Source organism: Chironomus tepperi, unplaced genomic scaffold (genome assembly GCF_022539635.2).
Source record: "Chironomus tepperi strain 1889 unplaced genomic scaffold, CSIRO-AGI_Ctep_v1 contig_196, whole genome shotgun sequence".
In the NCBI taxonomy this organism is placed as follows: domain Eukaryota; kingdom Metazoa; phylum Arthropoda; class Insecta; order Diptera; family Chironomidae; genus Chironomus; species Chironomus tepperi.
The window spans coordinates 2,255,576-2,274,054 of NW_027226318.1; the positions used below are offsets into that span (position 1 = coordinate 2,255,576).

Below are 18,479 nucleotides of genomic sequence, written 5' to 3' on the forward strand. Positions count from 1 at the left end.
TGATATTATAAAGATCATTGTTGCCACCGAATTTTAAAGAATTCCAGCAAAAAATACACAGAAAAATATAAAATTGGAATTTACCTTAAACCGCATCAAAAACAGCATACTTTAATATCCAATTTTCCTTTTCCTTTAATCTGAAAACCGCCAAAACAAAGGAAACAATTCACTTCCTACAACAGACATACTTTTCCCCTCTTGTTCCATCGCAACAGGCCACCTACTGTGTTCATATCTCATTGTTACTAAAAATAATGAATTCATAATCATGGATATGAAGACAGCTCTGAAAAATGAATATGAATTGAAAACAAATGACTTTATTTTTATATTAATTTACTTTTTTTACAAGATTGTTATTTTTATTCAATCTTCTTCTTTGATATCTTCATTCATTCTTTGTGACAGATTTTTTGCTCATAAATAAAAACTCAGCATTTATATTCCATATTGTAATAACTTCTTCATTCATACTTGCTCTATTTTTTATTTGCATTGTTTAAATAACTTTTTTTTGTTTTCGTGTATTTTTATGACAAATATGGCATTTGTAGTTTTTTTTTATTGTGTTAAGCTTATGAATTTAAATTCATGTCTTATTTCCTTCTTTTCATTTACAAATTTTTTGTTTTGTTATCTTTACTTATCTTCAAGTTTGTTTACAGAAACGGAACAGAGAAAAGGAAATGTAAATGAGGACTAAGGTAATTACAAGAACATAAGATGGTGAAAGTTGGAGAATGAATGATGTACAAAAGCAGGTGAGTGACATTGGCGCATTGTTGGGTATATATAGACATTGCTAGAAATTGAATAGAATTTTAATCTCAAGAAGGCAAGCCGACTATTACACACAAAATTTCCATCGACTTCAAGATCAGATATTCGGGAAAAACCTTGTTCCGAAAATTATTCGGAACCGAGAAGTTCCGAAAACCTAATCATTGACTCCAAACTCGGCATTCTCTAGTTACCAAAATCGTTAAAATCTGAAAATTAGCTGTATTCTGCGAAAAAAAGACTGTTAAGCCTCATGAAATTACAAAATTTAAAAATCAGACTTCAAGCAGGTTTGATTTTGACTTGGGGCAAATTTAGTAAAACTCAGGAAAGGACAGAATCAGGCCTTAAATCCTGTGACTTCGGGGGCAGTTAGCTTACTTCAAGTACATGTGTAGCAAGTTGTGGTTAACAGTGTTGGGCAACCTGTGTGCTGCGGCACACTACTTTAATGTAAAAAATTTTTGGAAATGCTTTAACCGTTTGCCGTGTGCGGTCTAGTTTACGATTAATGTGTGCCATAAAAGCAAAAGGTTTCCCACCATTGATCTAAATATTTGAGAATAGATACTCAATTTATGTATTTAGAAAAGTTTCTAAAACTCCTGTCACAGTTAATTCTGTCTAGACTTTCAAGTATCTCGGTACATTACAACCACAAAAACCTTCTTCATCCCCAAAAATGCGCTAAAAAGTAAGACAAAAGATGTAAGTGGAAAATGGAAATAAGATGTCAAACACACAGCTGCTATTTGTGCTTAAAATTGTCTTTAATTAACATTCTTTTTCATACTTCCATATTTTGTTGTTGCTGTTGTTATTGTATGTCTGTAAGAAAAGAAACAAGAGACCTGTCCAAATCACAAACAAATGAAGAATTTTAAATTAAAATTTGTTCATTCTACATTTTTTAATGACATTTTCAGCTTGCTTTCCATTTATTTATGAGGAAATTAAGTTGTCTTTTCATTTTTCCGGTTTTCTTCCTTTAAATTCCTTTCCTATAATTACTTTTACTCTAACGCTTTCTCACTTCCCTCATTATTTTTTTTTTTTGGGAGGGTGTTGACAAAATTTCTCTTTTTACTTCTTTTTTGGTTTCTTTTTTTCAATAGCCTACAAATATAATAATTTTTCTATGTACATATATCATGCAACTTCCTTTACGTCTTCTACTTTAACTCTCATTCTTGATGTTGAGTAAGTTATAGATAGTAAGAACTACTATGTCTTATAAGTGTATGTATGCAGAGATAGGCAGGCAATTGAGCATAGAATGGAATGGAAGGAAAAGGAATGGAGAAATGAGGCAGCAAATCAAGAACAAGTTTATAGTTAGTAGAAACAATAATAATAATAAGGAAGAATGTGAGTATGAGGAGATAAAAATTTTGTAGGTGTTTGATGCATTTTTTAGTGATTTTTTATTTTTGGAAGAGATAAGGAGTAGGGTGGATCTATACGTAGAGATGGAAATACTGCATGAGAAATCTCATGATGAAACTTTTCATTCGCCTCAAACTTTTTATTGCTTCTTTGATAAAGGGATTGGATTTTTTTGAAAATTGAGTTACTTGTTTTGGTTCTGTTTAGAGAAAGTTTTAGGAATTTTGCGAGGATCAGTGTTGGAATTTTTAGTTTTGAGGTTAACTGTCTGATAGATTAGGATGTTTTTCACTTGATTGACTGACCAGTATGAATGTAATTTGGTGCCAGATTCAATAAAATCCGATTCAAGTCGGTTTTCGATGCTTACTGGGTATTACTTCCTTTGCTACCAAGATAAGCTTCGACTTCAAGTATTATCCTACAATATACCTAGAAATCCCACTCTAGTGATCCAAACCCATCCCAAGAATCAATAGACTACCATCCCTTCCCATGAAGTTTCTCATGAAATATTTTAAATCCTCTCCTACTCTATGGAAATTTTTCTTCATCTTTCTTCTTCCTTTATGTACTTTTATTTTTCATTTTCTCTGAAATAAATGAAGCAAGTAAGGAACTCTGTTAGGAATTCCTCCTTATTTTTTCATCTTAATTCTTTACGTTCTTCTATCAAATAGTTTTATTGTGGCTTTTTTGGGGAATTTTCTTGCTTTGATTTCTTTTAATTTCTTGTAGTTTTCTTTAAAAAGTTCTTCGGATGTCCATCAGGTTAGAAGAAATTTGCATTTTTATGTACATTGAATGCTCGTCAGTCGAATTAAATTCCAGAAAATTCCCCAAAAAATCCTCATTTTTTTAGATTTTAATTTAGATTTAGATTAATGAATAAATTTTTAACGATAGCATATATAAAGTATCTCATTTAGAAACGATTCCTCTCTTATATCTCATATTATACCATAATCAATTTATAATTTACAGATTTAATTATGTACAGATAATTTTAGTTGACTATTTATGTGTCTGCATGTGTATTTTTTTTGTGGGAATGTAATTACTCATTTCTGATGTGTTTATTGATGCGGTTACAATTTTATTTTTATTTTATTTTCATTTTTTTTTGTCCTTAATTTCAATATAATTTCGATATGAGTGGGACGAGACTCTTGTTTGTGAAGTTTTAAATTATGGTCAATGGCTTTACATTATTTTATGCAAAGATACAAAATTAATTTTTGGAGATAAAAATTATTTTCATTAAAAATTCAATTTTTTGGTCATAAATTTTCAAGGATTAAAAATCCCGAGCGGCACATTGTGACTTTGGTGGTCATGTGTACAGCTCTGCATAGTTGTACGACAAAGAGGTAATTCAATACAATGTAGCTGGCCACAATTTGTGTATTGCTAATACACAAACCGTGTTGATGTGACTAGGAACAACGAAAAAGAACCCGAATCCGACTAGACTTTCCCAAAATCGAACCCAGGTTGTTAGAGTCGATTTGTCAACGCTCTTACAATTAGTTCACTGCTTCACTCCGTCACTACATCTTCATTAGTTAGTGCACATGTCTCATATTGTCATTATATCTTGAGCGACACAAATGAGTCCATCTGACTGCCAAATTTAGGTAGCTTTTATTTTTGTCTTAATAAATGAGGTTTTCCACAGTCTATAGAGATCCTTTGTGGAGTCTTCTTCATTTGTGTCGCACGGACATGCTGCTTGAATATAATTCTCAGTACAAACAATATTCAGGCATGCAAACAAATTCATAACTCTACAAAAGTAGTTAAACTTCAACGAAATAGGAAGTTTCCAATTCCACGAATTCCTAAAGCTTACCTTCAAAGACCACAAACTTAAAAACTTCACATTCAAGAATCTCAGAATTCCATAAATTTTTCATTTAATCGTTAATATTTAACAAGAGCTACGTATCTTTAATGATATGCATAAAGTATTTACGAAAACCATAATTGTGGCACTTATTTCACTTAACATACGTCGATTTATATTGTTGGCTGTTGGCGAGGAAGAGAAACGTGAAAGTAAAATATTGAGCAATAAAATTGTATGAATATAAATCAAATCTGTTAATTCTACACCATTCTCATTCCAATAGCTTACCTTTTGATATAATTCCATATTCGTTTGGTGGCGAATCGGTGAATGAAAAGCTTCCGATAGCCAATGTTCCTTTTCGTTCTATTTGGATGCTATTTGGTCCATTGCGTTCACGTTCATTATGAATATTGCTTTCGGGTCGTGCAGGAAATAAAATCTCAGGCTGACTAACTTTCGCTGTCGTATCATTGACACGAGCGGCTGTAAAACATTTCATATAGTTGCAATAAATATATTTTCATTCAAAATAGCATGAAATGAATGGGTGATGTGAGGAAGAAAGAGAAGGATAGAGAGTCGAAGTGTGAGGAAAAAATTTGCATCATTAATTTAGTTGTTCTACATGAAATACATCGAAAACGAAATTTAGGATCTGTTGTTGTAGAACTGACGCTTTTAGTGGAATTTTGTGCGTTGCATATGCTGTCTGTATGACTGTTGGGGTAATCGATAATGAGGATAATTGCATTATTGACTTTTTGACTTCATACATCATCTATCAGTCCATCATATTACTAGTGTCGTAGCTAGTAATTTAAAATGTATAATTCGGAATAACGGATCCCGAACAGGACTCGAACCCATGTTCTCCGATTTTCGGTCACATGCTCCTACCAATGAGTGCTCTGGGGTTAATGGACTACTTGGCAAAATGCCTTTAAAATCATCGAATCTAAAGTCAATGACTAAAAATGCGTCGCAATCACAACAATTCAATCGCATTTCAATCTCATTTCCTTTCATGCATAGATGAATGAATGCATGGATAAACGAATGTTACATGCATCCTAGCTTCAAACAACAAAAAAAAAAACTATCTCCTCTTTATGTTGTATATTTTACAGCAGCTGAATTTAAATTTAAATTTCATTTTAAAGATGTGAAAAAATTCAATTTAAAAAATTCAATCAAAACAAAGTTACAGCACAGATTGTTGTGAGATGAACGAACAACACTGAGTGTGAGTCGAGGTTGAACAGAACAAAAAAAAATTGAAATTTATTTCATTTTATTTTTATTGAGCTTTTGTTATGAAATATTCATCCAATTCGAAGTGTGATATAAAGGTATGGAAAAGGAATCAAAGTCATGAATAAATGTAAATGCAAAATGCTCTCTCTCTATTGATTTTCATTTCTTGCTTAACGATATCGATGCTATAAAAATTTAATCACATTTGACTTGTACTTACTTTCCTTTGGCTCAGCTATTGTGACCTGTTTTGATGGTGTTGCTGGCAGTGGAATTTCTGAAAAGGAAATATGGATATTAAATAAAAATATCAAATTGAGAGTCGAAATGATTTATTTATTGAATTTTGAGAGATATTTTTTGATATGAAAATTTGATTTTTAATATTTGCAACAAAAGGAATTGATTTGAGGGTCGGATATGAAAATTGCAGCTTGAATTTTGGTCCAAGTATTAAAGAATCAAGAGCCGAATTCTATACCTTCGTATTTTTGCAATATTTTTTGACCCTTAGTTGACCCGGAAAGCACACGGCATATAAATGAACGTAAATCCGACCTTAAGTGGACCTCATTCTGGCTTGAGACAAAATTTCATTGAATCTGGACTAAAACCAGAGTCACGTTAGTTTGATGCTGGATTTGGGGTAATTGCTTCATCGTATGCTATCCGGATGAGTCTTAAACAGTCTGATAAATTTCAATTTTGACTGAATTCAGACCTCATCGAATCTACTCCTAGCTATAGTCATGCCAAAGTCTCTTTACAATTCCCTAACTCTAAAATTGAAGTTGACTATGAGCCGTGTTAGAAACAATAGATCCCATATAAATCAGAAACCGGTCCTAATTTCTTAAATTCCATTCGATTCCGACACCGATACCCCTTTGGTATAATTTTCATATAAAAATCTCAAACTTCCTCAAAAACTCACCATAAACTCTTATCGATCCCTCAGTCTCGCCAAGCGAATTTTTCGATATGCATCGATAGTTTCCAAAATCACCAGCCGATAAATTCTTAATCGTCAATTTCATGTGAGCTCTGATGATATATTAATGTTAGCATAAAAATTAATTAAAAGATTTAATTGGACATTCGAATAAGTATAAAGGAATGAAAGGACATACCGATATGAATTTTCATTGTAGTCGATGATATATTTTTTACTAGGTAAGACCATAACTATCGTGGAGTAATAAATAACATAAAATTTTACATGAATGTTAATTGATGACATAAAAATTTTATATTTAGCACATACCTTGATTATAAACCCAGTAGATAATAGCTCTGAAATTTATGAACGTAAAAGTTGTTTTTTTCGTTAATAACGTCAACATCACACAAGCCACAAAACTAAAATTCATCCTTTTTTCATATCATTTGATGTTGAAGCATAAAATAGCAATTTTATGTCTTATATAACCGAAAAATGAGTAACAATAAGTTATGATATCGTAATGGTAATAGCGTAGTTTTCATGTAAATTTATGGCTGATGTGAATTTTTTTTAAATTGAGTTAATTTTTGGGAATTGGCGTCATTTCTGTGCATTCTTGCAACCAAGTGCAGTTTTAACTTGATTATGATGTTTATGGGATGATTTTCCAGCTTTCCTTCTTTCGAAAAAGTCACACGATATGTAAAGGGCCACGGATAGAATTTAGTTGACTGGGAACCTAGGATATTGACTATTAAGAAGAGCTGGTCAGGAGAACTTTAATTGTGAGACACTTATGCGAAAGGGCGGTTGAAAACGTCACACACTTGGAAAGCAAAATACAGCTGAAAGTGCCAGTGTTGGTACAGAAACACAAGTTTGTTTTACCGGCCTAGGATGGAATAAACTAGGAAAAAAACAGCCTAAAGCTCCAAAAGCAACATGGCGAAGGAAGGTTCTAGGGTAATGCCAGTTAGATGCGAACACGGATAATTTGTACAAATTTTGTGATAAGACCAGCAACAGTGTCAAATAGAAATTGTAGTAACCTAAGCTTCACATCAGAGCGTAATTCGAGTATGAAGCAAGTGATCGGCCCTTTAACAGAATTAATCGTAATCACATGATTGCAATAAGTAATTAACCCACAAAATCATCAACAACAAAATCCCAAAAGTCATATGAAAATGCGCCCATTTCTCAAAAAGCCCCTATAATATCCCAAAAATCCTCATGTACATCACGCAGCCCCAAAAAAAATTGTATTTCCAAAGATATGAAAAAAAGATGACACAAAATGAAAGTAAATGAGCTGTTCATTACCTCGGATGTGCCTCAGTATGGCAATCAATTGTAACATCTGTGCCACTAGGCGCACCAACAAGTTGATTGGGAACTATAAAAACAGAATATTTATATTATATAGATACACACACATAAAAAATGAGAAGAAGAAGAAAATATCATCAGGAAAAAAAGATGACATCGTAAAAAAATTGGCACCAAAATCGGTCCGTAATGAAAAGACCATCAACTTACCCCAAATCATTGGTGAAACTTTATTTGTATGCATATGTGTTTATTTTATTTCGTATGAATCATTACATAAATAATGTTAGGGCGATAGAACATTAGATGATAATTCCATAAGGTATAGTTGGTTGTGGCATATGAAAGAGAGAGACACAAACATGTGAATTTAGCATTAAAACTTTGTAAAGTCAGATGAAATATTAAAAGACTATTGTGGCATAAGAAAGTGCCAAGTATAATAATAATATTAAGGTAATATAGGATGGAGGCATTAAAAACTTACATTCAACATCTAGTATGATCCTCTTCGATACCGAGGGTGGTATACCATTCTTAAATATAGACATGAATACACAAAGAAGAAAAAAATACATGAAATTAATTTTTAATGGCATTATTTTCGATGTTTCATAGCGGGGATGAAAATGAAAAACTAATTGCGAATAAGAAATGAGTGTTAATTACCGTTGCTATACAGAGATAAGCTCCCATCTGTGAATGACATTCGATGTTGAAAGGCATAAAATTAAAATTTATGTTAATCGCTAAATTTATTTTATTTTGAAAATTAGAGATGATATCTGCTTTACTTTGTACTCCCTCTGCTCTGTATGCTTTGTTATTTCGTGTCTTTCCTGTCTCATTCCTTGTGGAAATTGTGGATTTATTTTGTGATATTATACAGGATTAGAAATTCACAAAGGAAGTCTTGATGACTTCCTGAATTAATGAACATGTAGTAAATAAATTTGGTTTTCGGATTTTAGAGTTTTTGGAGGGGTTTTGGATAGTTTTATGACTTTTGTAATCGAATTGATTGCTAATACTGTAATTGTTGCTTGATTTAGGATGCTGACTTACAATTCACTAGTTGTGCATGCGCAAATAATTAAAATTCATTTGTTTGACTAGAATTCGACTTAAAACACTCTAAACTAGCACTGAAGTCAGTAGAGTAACAAGCTGACATCCTAACCAAATGTTAGGGTGGGTCTTATGTCACTTTGGTGTATCTCAATACTTATTACGTCATTACATCATGAGATGAGAAATATTGTCCTATCCGCTAAAACATGACCTGTTTTCTCGCAGAACCAATGAGTCATAAGTCCATAAACTTCAAAACCTTACAAAACCGTCCACAAAAATTCTGTACAATCTCCTCTCAAGGGCATATTACTTTAAAACTTAGTGTAGGAGAAAATTGTTATGCAAATTTGCTTTCATCTTAGTTCTTTATTCATTAATTTAGTAAAATATAGGTGAATTAATATTTAGGAGATAAAGATACAATTTAATTGATTCTCTTTGCGATGGTTTTTCCTTACTAATTAACATAAAATGTACGTTTTTAATAAGTAAGTGAAGAATTTTTGGAATTTAAATTGAGAAATTTTCGATTGATTTTAAGTGAAAATTAATGTGAGATTCTTGTAGATAAGTGGGTTTTAGCTTAATGAGTAGCCTGGAGCATGAAATTAAATAGTTAAGTAGATTTTTACAAAATTTGAAGAAAATAGTTTTGTTGCTAAGGGACAAAGACTTAGAATCGAATTAAATGTTCATAAAAGTGAGAGAAAATGTAGAGTCAAAATTCTCTTTGAAATACTTCTTCAATTTACTACAATTCTGACTTACAAAAATGTGTAAGTCATCATAACTACCAAATTCAAGTTATCGCTAGATTTTCGAATAAGGAAGCCCAAGCATACAAAAAGCATGTTCTCAAAAGTTGGTTCACTTTAAATGTACAAAATGAGAATGCACGTGAGTGTTGCTCTCAACTTAAGCTGCTCTTCAGAGCACGCACACTCTCTTTGCGTGCTACCGCTTAAGCTAAGTTGTTTACAATATATGAAGTTCATTCCGGGATTCACTGACCCTTGACATATATAAAAGAAGAAGGTTCTTGAGAATAATTAAATACGTATTTTTTCAAGATTATAAATTCCTTGGAGTTCAGCTTAGTCAGAATCAGTATACATTTGTTGTTCGATCAGTGTAAATATAGTAAACAGTTTAATCTTGTCGCAGAATAAAATAAATAAGATGAAGACGTAACAGATTAATATATTAATTTGATAATACAATAATTCATAAAATTTCAATTTTTTCAGACTTTTTGGAGTCTTTTTAACAATTTTTTTGTGCCTTAATAATTCAAATGCAGTGAATATAGAATGTGACGTTCAAGATAATGTGTGGACACCCTTCGGATATTTTAAAGAATGCTTAGCATACAGAGTTGTTTCAAAAGAACCAGGAATGCAATTACATGCAATTGATTCGTATTATAATCTTGAAGATCTACATTCTTTTTACATTTATCAGTCACCACATTGCTATTACTTGCCAACTAATATAGCTGACAAATTTCCAAACTTAAAGACTCTAATTGCTGCACACACAGGACTTTTATCGATTACTAAGGAAGATCTTGCACCGTTTCCAAATATTCTCGGTCTTTACATCGATTACAGCAAAATTTCATCAATTCAGGGCGATGTGTTCATCAATAACAAGAACTTGCAACAACTTTCATTAAAAGAAAATGATATCAAATATGTCGAAGCAGATAGCTTCAAATTTTTGTCAAAATTGACATCGCTTGACTTCAAAAACAATCCATGTTATAGCGGCAAAGCAGATGATAGAGATGATGTTGGGGATTTAATCATAAACATTGAGGGAAATTGTAATTTACGTGATTATGTTAAAGCTGATGTTAAAGATGAGATTGAAAGCTCATCACATACTCATAATAAATTGAGTTCAGAAGAAGAGATATCTGAAGATGATTAATAAAAATTTTTTAATTCTTGACATTTGATTATGGGAATAAATAATTGAGTGTTTTTGAATACGTAGTTTGGATTTTTGTAATCAATTGGGTCAAGGTTATCTCAATTTTAATTGTTTATTGCATGTTTGTTTAGTATATGGACCTAATCGAAGCTATGACAAATTCGTTAAATTGTTAAATCGATTTGTATGACTTCTGAGTGACGCAAATGAAGAAGGCTCTGACACGGAAATTTTGAGGACTAAACTAAAACTCTTTTAAGCCTAAATTTCACTTACGGTATATGTATATTGACCGTTTACGTCTACTAACAATCTATTAGAGTTGAAAAAAGCAGTCTTTAGGCCTTTTTTGTTTTCTACAGTCGGTAGTCAACGGCGATTGGTCGCTGTCGATGGCAGGTGTCAACAGGCTACTGCCGGTGGCATGTGCCAATGGTATATAATTTTCGACGAGTTTTTGCTGTCGGTCTATTGAAAACTCAGCACTAAACGACACAAGATCCACTTGGAAGTCAAACGAAGTTTTCAAATTAGTGAATTACGCATACAGGAGAAATATGACTTTTTGACATGGTGTGAATCGAGCTATGAACGTAGTATAAGCAATTAGAGTATCTAGTCAGCTATCATATATTTTTAAATAAGCAGTAGCTCACAGATATCATTCCTATTATTTTGTCCATCAACTCACCTCATTCCTACTCAATTTCGTTAGATGAAGCACATCCCCATCATAAACCATTACTGTAATAAATGATGTACAAATAAACTTGATAAAATATCGGTCAACAATTTTGTCAATTCATTCAAACCTTTTTTCTTTCTTTCCACTGTTATGCTTTGTCCATCCTCACGACGCCAAATAATTTTTGGTGTTGGAAAGCCGTCAGCACGGCATGTCATGTTAATGCTTTGATTTTCACGCACTGCCACTGATGATGGAGTGCTTTCAATATCCAAAATATTTGGTGGAACTGTATATGGAAAGTAAATAGAAAAGTAATTTGTGTATAACAAATATTTAATAAATTACGAAACAAATTCATCATCATCGTCGTCATCGGGTATTAATCAATAATGCACGGGTAGAGGAAATTTCATTAAAATAAAACTTTTGCAGATGCAAAGTTCACATTTGTTGATTCTCAAAATTACTTCCAGTGAGTCATTGTATGTCGTGAACTTTATCAAATATTCAGAAATTGAGGAAATAAGGAAGGATAAAAAAATTCAAAAATCACAAAAAAGAAAATTAAAGAAAAACAAAACTGAGAAAATTGAATTTTCCTGCGGCAGGTCAAAGGATGAAAAGAACAAGTTTTGAATGTCATTTCATTTATTGACAATGTTTCATGTTCCTGCACAATCTCTTCCAAACAATTTTATCATGAAAAGTTGAAACTTTTTTTCTTCAGCACACATGAACATGAACATGAGCTTATTAAACTTTTGCTGATGTCCTTCTTCAGTCATTAGTTTGTGGATGTAAAGACACACGTACTCATGTACACAATCGCAATATTATATACATGGACGGAGAAGCCAATTCACATATTAAGCAGAGAAAGTTGTAGAAGCAACAACAGTCTTAATATTAAGCACATTATGCTGTGTAACTTTACCATAAAAAGTCAAGACGAAGTGAATTGAGAAGGAAAATTTGTGGGAAAGAAAGGAAAAGTCAATGATATTAGCCATGTGCCAATCGATCTGTAATTTTGTGGTTAAGCAACTGCCATTATAAGCTGCAAACTTTTAGTTATCTAGCTAGCACACATGGAACAATGAAGACCAAAAAATTCAGTCCATTAAAAACTTAAAATCAAGGAAATTTAATTAATGAACAGAGAAGAAAGAAGAGGAAGTGGTAAAATTGATGATGATGGAAGTATGTAAAAGTTTTTTCGGAATGAGAATGAAACTTACCAACAACTTGAAGGTAGCCAACCTGACTAATCATTGGATTTGTGTTCACTTGACACATGTAGTACCTGTAAATGGAAAGTGTTTAATTAATTAAGAACCTTAATTGTCAGACATCCTTCCAATTACTCATGTTATGGATGTAAGACTCACAAAATTACACTTATTGTGTCAAAACTCACCCCCGATCCTCCTGTTGTGCTTGATTCACATGCAGCATCCATGTATTTGAATTGTCATATGTAATCGAATATCGTGGAATCCTCGAAATGACGTGACGGTGAATTGTCAGTATCATTTGTCTATCTATGTGAATCCACGCAACCTGGAAAGGAGCGAAAAAATTTAATCAGTTTCTTCAGACAGTAGAAAGGTTCAAGAACTTTGTAGAGTTGACTAAGAATTTAAAAAGGAATAAGAATGCTTGAAAAGGGGAAGTTTGGATGTTACGTGGGTTTGAAAGTTGTCAAATTTGAGTATTTCGAGGTTAGTTTTCTTGGTTTTGTCTAATTTAAAGAGCATGCAATTGGACAGGATCGTTCAGTTCCTGAACGGACACTCAACGGAAGTGGCTTCCATTTGGTGTTGAACAAAAAAGTTTAGCAGAAGTTAGCCTTCTAAGCTCCAAGGTGAAGCTTTAATCATTCACATAAACCTCAAATGTCAAAAGGAACAGGTTCTCACTAAAACGTCACATAACCTCCAAACTGACCCCACACAGAACTTTTTTTCACCCAGAACAAGAAATTTATTTTTAGTTCCAAAGACCGAGGACGACAAATGAAGAAGCAATAAAAAGAGAAAAGTCGGACCTTTTAAAAAATGAATGAACTATAAACGGATAAAGGACAAGAATCGTGTGTATGCACGTCCTTTTGTCTCTGTGTGCATGAGCAACAAAAAAAAGAATATTTTTGTCATGTCCTGCATTTCCCCCATTTTATATTCAATTCTTTTTTGTTGTCAATGAAAGTTTCAACAAGAAACGAAAAACTTTTTTACAGCCTTTCTTACGTCCTTTAGTTAAAGATAAGCAAAGGAAGGTCGACCAATATAAATCAGAAAATTGCTTTTGTTGCTCTTTATCTTCTTTTGTGTATCGGAACAAGAAAAATTGAATTTCAAATTTATTTTTTTCGATTTTTTTTTTTACATGATTACCAGTATGTCGTCCACTTCCCATATTCATTTCTTCTTGATCTTTCTTTTTGTCATGGGAATTAAACTTCTTGAAGGTCTTCCTATCTACCAGAAAAAATTATTGAATTTTCATACGATGAGGAACTTTAATGAATAAAATATGATGGAAATTGATTGTTTGAGGAAGAATGTCTTTGTTAAAGTTTGGTATTGTTTCTATAATTTTTTGATGTTGGATTATTGAGTCGTAATCCAATTTCTAAAAGTTTTATGTAGATTTAGTTAAAAGTTTTGGTTCAGTGAAATTCAATTGAATTGTTTAAACTTTAATTTTTGGGGAACTAGTGGAATCAGAGTGTTGTTTATTGATTTAGTGACACAAATATTCAATTTGCCAGCAACAACTCTCCCAGACTGCACAATGCTTCCTTGTCAACCACATGGAAACTACTCGAAGTGTGAAGTCTATATAGACTCCTCTTTTTATTTGTGTCGTTGGGGTCTGAACCGATCAATCCCAAAAATCACAAAATATCCACCTTAGTAGGGCAACAAGGGTATCAGCCACTTATTTTGCTCTTTGAATGAAGAAGGAGAGGGGTCGAGATTTTTCTGAATTTCCATGATCATTTCGAAACAGAAGGTATGAAGGTGTCAAAAAATAAATTTTTTGCGTTTAAAATACTGAAGGAAATAAGCAACAAAAGCACATTTCAGTGCAAACTTAAATTCAACCAAGGATTCAGCTGTTTTATTTTATCTTCAATTGAATTTATGTACGTTCTTGAAGATGCTTTTCAAAAACATTTTCCCTCAGGACTACCTTTTCTTGAAGTAGGTGTACCGCATATTGATCAGACATCTGAGAACTTATTATCTGACATTTTAAAGACATTACATTTATTTGGCAATATTTGAACAATTGTATCGATTTTATCTGTGGCTTTTACATTCTAACTGGATTATAACTAGCAAATGCTTTATAAAACAGCTTTAAATGCATGTCTATAATTTTAAAGTTCTAATATAATTGCGGTTCAGTTTGTACTTGCAAGATCAGTGTACAACGTGATATGCGCAGTAATGCCAGAATTATGATCTCAAGCACACAATTGCATCCATTTAAATTATTAAAAAAAAAAAGTTTTATTCCAAAAAAATTGAATAAAAACCCTCAAATGAAAATGATACTTATTAAAAACCTCAAAACCAACTACAGCTATTAATATTTCACTCATATTTGTTATTTTTATCCTAAAATATTTTTCTTTCTACCTATCTGCTTTTGTTTTCTCTCTGTGGTTAAGAGGAAAAATCAACAAAAAAGCACACAAAATTGAAAATAATGTTTTGTAACATTTTACATTCATGAAATGGCTTAGTTTATCTGAACAAAAAGTGCCAAAAAATGAGAATAGAAAAAAAGTTTAAAAAATTTATTTCTCTGTATTTTTATAGTTGGGTACATTAGGTATGAATACTTTTTTTTTGGGTCATATGGAAATTTAAGGTCTGATTAATAAAAAATGAAAATTTGTTGAATTTTATTGTTGCTTGTGACTATCTTTAAGAGCATGCTTGCTACTATCATGGGCACAGATAGTGGTTTTTTGAATAGAAAGGGGTAAATGGGGTAAAGGGAGGGAGCAAATGGAGAAAAGCGAGAGGGAAATCGAGGAGTGTGTTCTTGTATGGATCGCAGAAATTTAAAAGCAGTTTTGAGGTTTTTATCATAAAAAATCAAACAAAAATGAAAATTTTTTCCATAAAGAGAAGGGCGAAGTTTAGCTTGACCCCATCCCCAGAATACACTCCTGAATATTTAATTTCATCTCCATTCAATCCTAAATAAATCTTTAATTTCAAATCAATAAGTCTCAAAACTTTCTTTAAACCCACATAAGAATTCACAAACCTATTTTAACGTTAATTCCGTCAGCTAAACACAGTTGCTAATTAATTTACTTTCTTCTTCAACAAATCAAAATGAATAAAGAAGGAAACAGATTTTCAGATTCCTATGAAACATTAAAAGTCACTGAGTGGAACATTTAAAAATAGAATTGAAATGAAATTGCTTTCAAAATTGTTCAGTGTGTTACATTTGATCTTACGGCTTATGAATTAAATCCGAGATTTCTAGGAAATTTAATTAAAAATGAAAATGTGTGGTTTTTAAAGGTAATAGAAATTGAGAAATTTTTGTCTTTAAGTTTTCACGTGTAAATTTCATTCATTTTTTCGGTTTTGATAACAGAATACTGAATTTAACATAATATCAATTAAAGCAAAACAATTCAAAAGAAAATCAAAAATTAGGTGACAAAAGGTTAAAAGCCTGAATCCTTAAAATTCGAAAACAAAATCATATACATATCCAAACTTTGAACCTAATTTTTTGATGAATTTTAGTAGAATTTGAAGTCAATTTAGAGTAATTTTTAATAGAGTAAAATAATATCTTAGTCACCTTTGAAAAAACTCTATTTTTGTGTTTTCTTCACAAACTAAGTTGTGAAGCGCACTTGAGGATTTAATGGGAGCAGTATTGATCAATACAGTATCAGAAATTGGAAGCCTGAAGTCAACGATACAACAAACTGCAATTAAAACTTCAATTACTATGCAAGAGAGTGTGGATCAAAATTGACAAGGACGATAAGCAAGGTAAATGAATAATCTGTAAATTTCAATTCAATTTTATTCGAAAATTTCTTCAAAATTCGTTCAAAATCTGTCTCAATGGCTGTTTGTTGCGTAGAAGGTTACCCCAAGAGTCAGTGTGGACAAATTTTCGAGAAACCCTTAATTGCGTCTTACATATTACCCTTCACTGGTAAATATTGTCACAATATCTCTAAACCCCTCTTACTTCCCCTTATTTTCTAAACTTCATAATTTAGCAATTCCTCATTTAAATAACAGCACTGAAAACAAATTCATGTCCCCCAAATTCTATAGTCAACCCAGAACATATAAATATTTCACAGTCAATCTAATATGATTAATCACCTTATAAGTCCCTAAGTGCTCCACTACGCAAGGTAAATTTGCATCTCTTCCAACTGTAAAAAAATACATAAAAATAACAAATTTATTTACACGAAAATAAAAAACCTTAATTGAATGTGAATTAAATGTTAAGTCATATATTGTTCCTTTACCTGCAACTGTCACATTTGGAATGGGTTGAGCAAATCTCGGTTCATCCATCATAACTGATTATCATAACATAAATACACAATGGAGATAGAATGAGGAGGAAAAACAAGTAAAATTTATGATTACAATTTGAGTAAAATATGTTGTATATGAAAAATGTTCATTTCTGGTGAAAATGGCAAGCAACGTCGACATGGAGGAATGAGGAAATTTTCTGAGACTAAATTTTCGTTAATTAAAACTCCCGTACAACAAATATTGTTTAATTAATGTGTATCACCTCTGTGTAGGTGTAAAGAGCAATAATTGTTTGTATACTCATAAGTGGTGAGACATTGTCATTGCCTTTGTCATGTGAATAACCGCAAATTTCGTCATTGAGAAACTTGAGTGAATTCCTCCTTTTGAGAAAATTCAAATCCATTGAAATTTCAACCGCAATACCCGCAATTTTTCGGTCCCTCTTCAAGTCAGACTTTAAATTAGATTAAATTCATGATGATTATTGCATGGATTTACATTTTTTTTGTTGTGCTTCATCTGTTTTATGTGCTGTAATAAAGAAATTATTCATGAATGCTTGTTGGTACTATTGCTATTATTATTATTGGTCTGTGGTTTAAAGCTGGAAAAGGGCTCGCTCATGATATAAATGTTTTGGGGTTGGCTTTTATGGAATTTAAAATAATTTTATTAGCATCTTTTTGAAGTGGGATAAAAGGGACAGAGTGGGTGTTTTGCAGACTTAAAGCAAATTAAATTAATTTGGCATATTAATTGTGTACTTAAAAGCACCTGAGTATGCTTGTCATTATTATGCAGTAATTAAACGTAAATATATTATTGACAATTAAATTAAGCATAAACACCTGCGAGTTCAGCGATACTTTTGTAAATATTTGTGTATTATTTAATGCTTGCTTGGTAGAGTCTGCTGAGAATTTTCTTAAAAAATATTTGCAAATGTTCAGTCATTCTTTCTTGCATTTATGTAGCGCAGGTGGAAATGTTGTTTTGCATTTAAAACCCTTGATAATTATTTAACTCTTGAGCAGGTTCTCTTGCCAAAAATTTACACACTCCGAGCGACGAATCATGAATATGGCATTGCAGTGCATGCATTACAACGTTTTGACAACGGTCGTATGACCTTCATATGACGAGGGATTCAATGACGAAGACTTCAAGACACCCTTTGTCGCTTGGGGTAGGGAGCCTCTTTGTCGCAGCATAGTTACTATAATTCTTCATGTTTACGACAAAACGTGAAAATGACGTAAAGACTAACGGGTTTTAAATATTTAAGCATGCTCAAAGCACATGGTTTGGAAATATTCCCAGCATTTTTGAGAATGAACCTGAATAGGCGTGAATCTGATTTGGTGTTGAATTTGAACCAAATCACACCGTCCTGGTTTCGGATTTTGTATCGATATATCGACTTGGGCTGTTCGGGGCATCTAACAACTTCACAAATTATAGATTAGATCTCAAAAGGCACATGGCGTAGATTGTAGTTTCATTTGGTCGGCGTAGCTGAAACATGGGACATTCAAATTTCTAGGATATATAAGAAAAACCAATTCCAGAATCACATCACATGCGCTTAACTTATGTCCCACAAGCAATACATACATTAACTTAAAATTAATTGTATTACATTCTCATACTATTTATTGGGTCAATGACGTCATCTTA

General features: G+C 32.1%; 2 protein-coding genes across 2 annotated transcripts in view; one reads left to right on the forward strand and one right to left on the reverse strand.

The window, feature by feature from the left end:
• Window positions 1-386: 386 nt before the first annotated feature.
• The window catches only part of DIP-delta (Dpr-interacting protein delta), a 29,197-nt gene continuing 11,104 nt past the window's right edge, over window positions 387-18,479 (reverse strand). The window contains exons 2-17 of the mRNA XM_070639376.1: window positions 16,784-16,837; window positions 16,632-16,684; window positions 12,662-12,804; window positions 12,483-12,547; window positions 11,369-11,530; window positions 11,248-11,300; window positions 8,217-8,243; window positions 8,035-8,083; window positions 7,758-7,775; window positions 7,542-7,614; window positions 6,540-6,568; window positions 6,406-6,460; window positions 6,210-6,319; window positions 5,496-5,552; window positions 4,307-4,504; window positions 387-4,200 (exon numbers count right to left, since the gene is read on the reverse strand). Of these exons, the coding sequence (XP_070495477.1) occupies window positions 4,100-4,200; window positions 4,307-4,504; window positions 5,496-5,552; window positions 6,210-6,319; window positions 6,406-6,460; window positions 6,540-6,568; window positions 7,542-7,614; window positions 7,758-7,775; window positions 8,035-8,083; window positions 8,217-8,243; window positions 11,248-11,300; window positions 11,369-11,530; window positions 12,483-12,547; window positions 12,662-12,804; window positions 16,632-16,684; window positions 16,784-16,837 (1,247 nt within the window). The 3' untranslated portion in view covers window positions 387-4,099. The remainder of the gene's footprint in view (window positions 4,201-4,306; window positions 4,505-5,495; window positions 5,553-6,209; window positions 6,320-6,405; window positions 6,461-6,539; window positions 6,569-7,541; window positions 7,615-7,757; window positions 7,776-8,034; window positions 8,084-8,216; window positions 8,244-11,247; window positions 11,301-11,368; window positions 11,531-12,482; window positions 12,548-12,661; window positions 12,805-16,631; window positions 16,685-16,783; window positions 16,838-18,479) is intronic.
• Window positions 9,694-10,618, forward strand: LOC139089780 (leucine-rich repeat-containing protein egg-6-like). Its single transcript, XM_070639386.1, has 2 exons — window positions 9,694-9,808; window positions 9,869-10,618. The coding sequence occupies exons 1-2, from the start codon at window positions 9,801-9,803 to the stop codon at window positions 10,551-10,553; spliced, it is 693 nt and encodes a 230-aa protein (XP_070495487.1). The 5' UTR covers window positions 9,694-9,800; the 3' UTR covers window positions 10,554-10,618.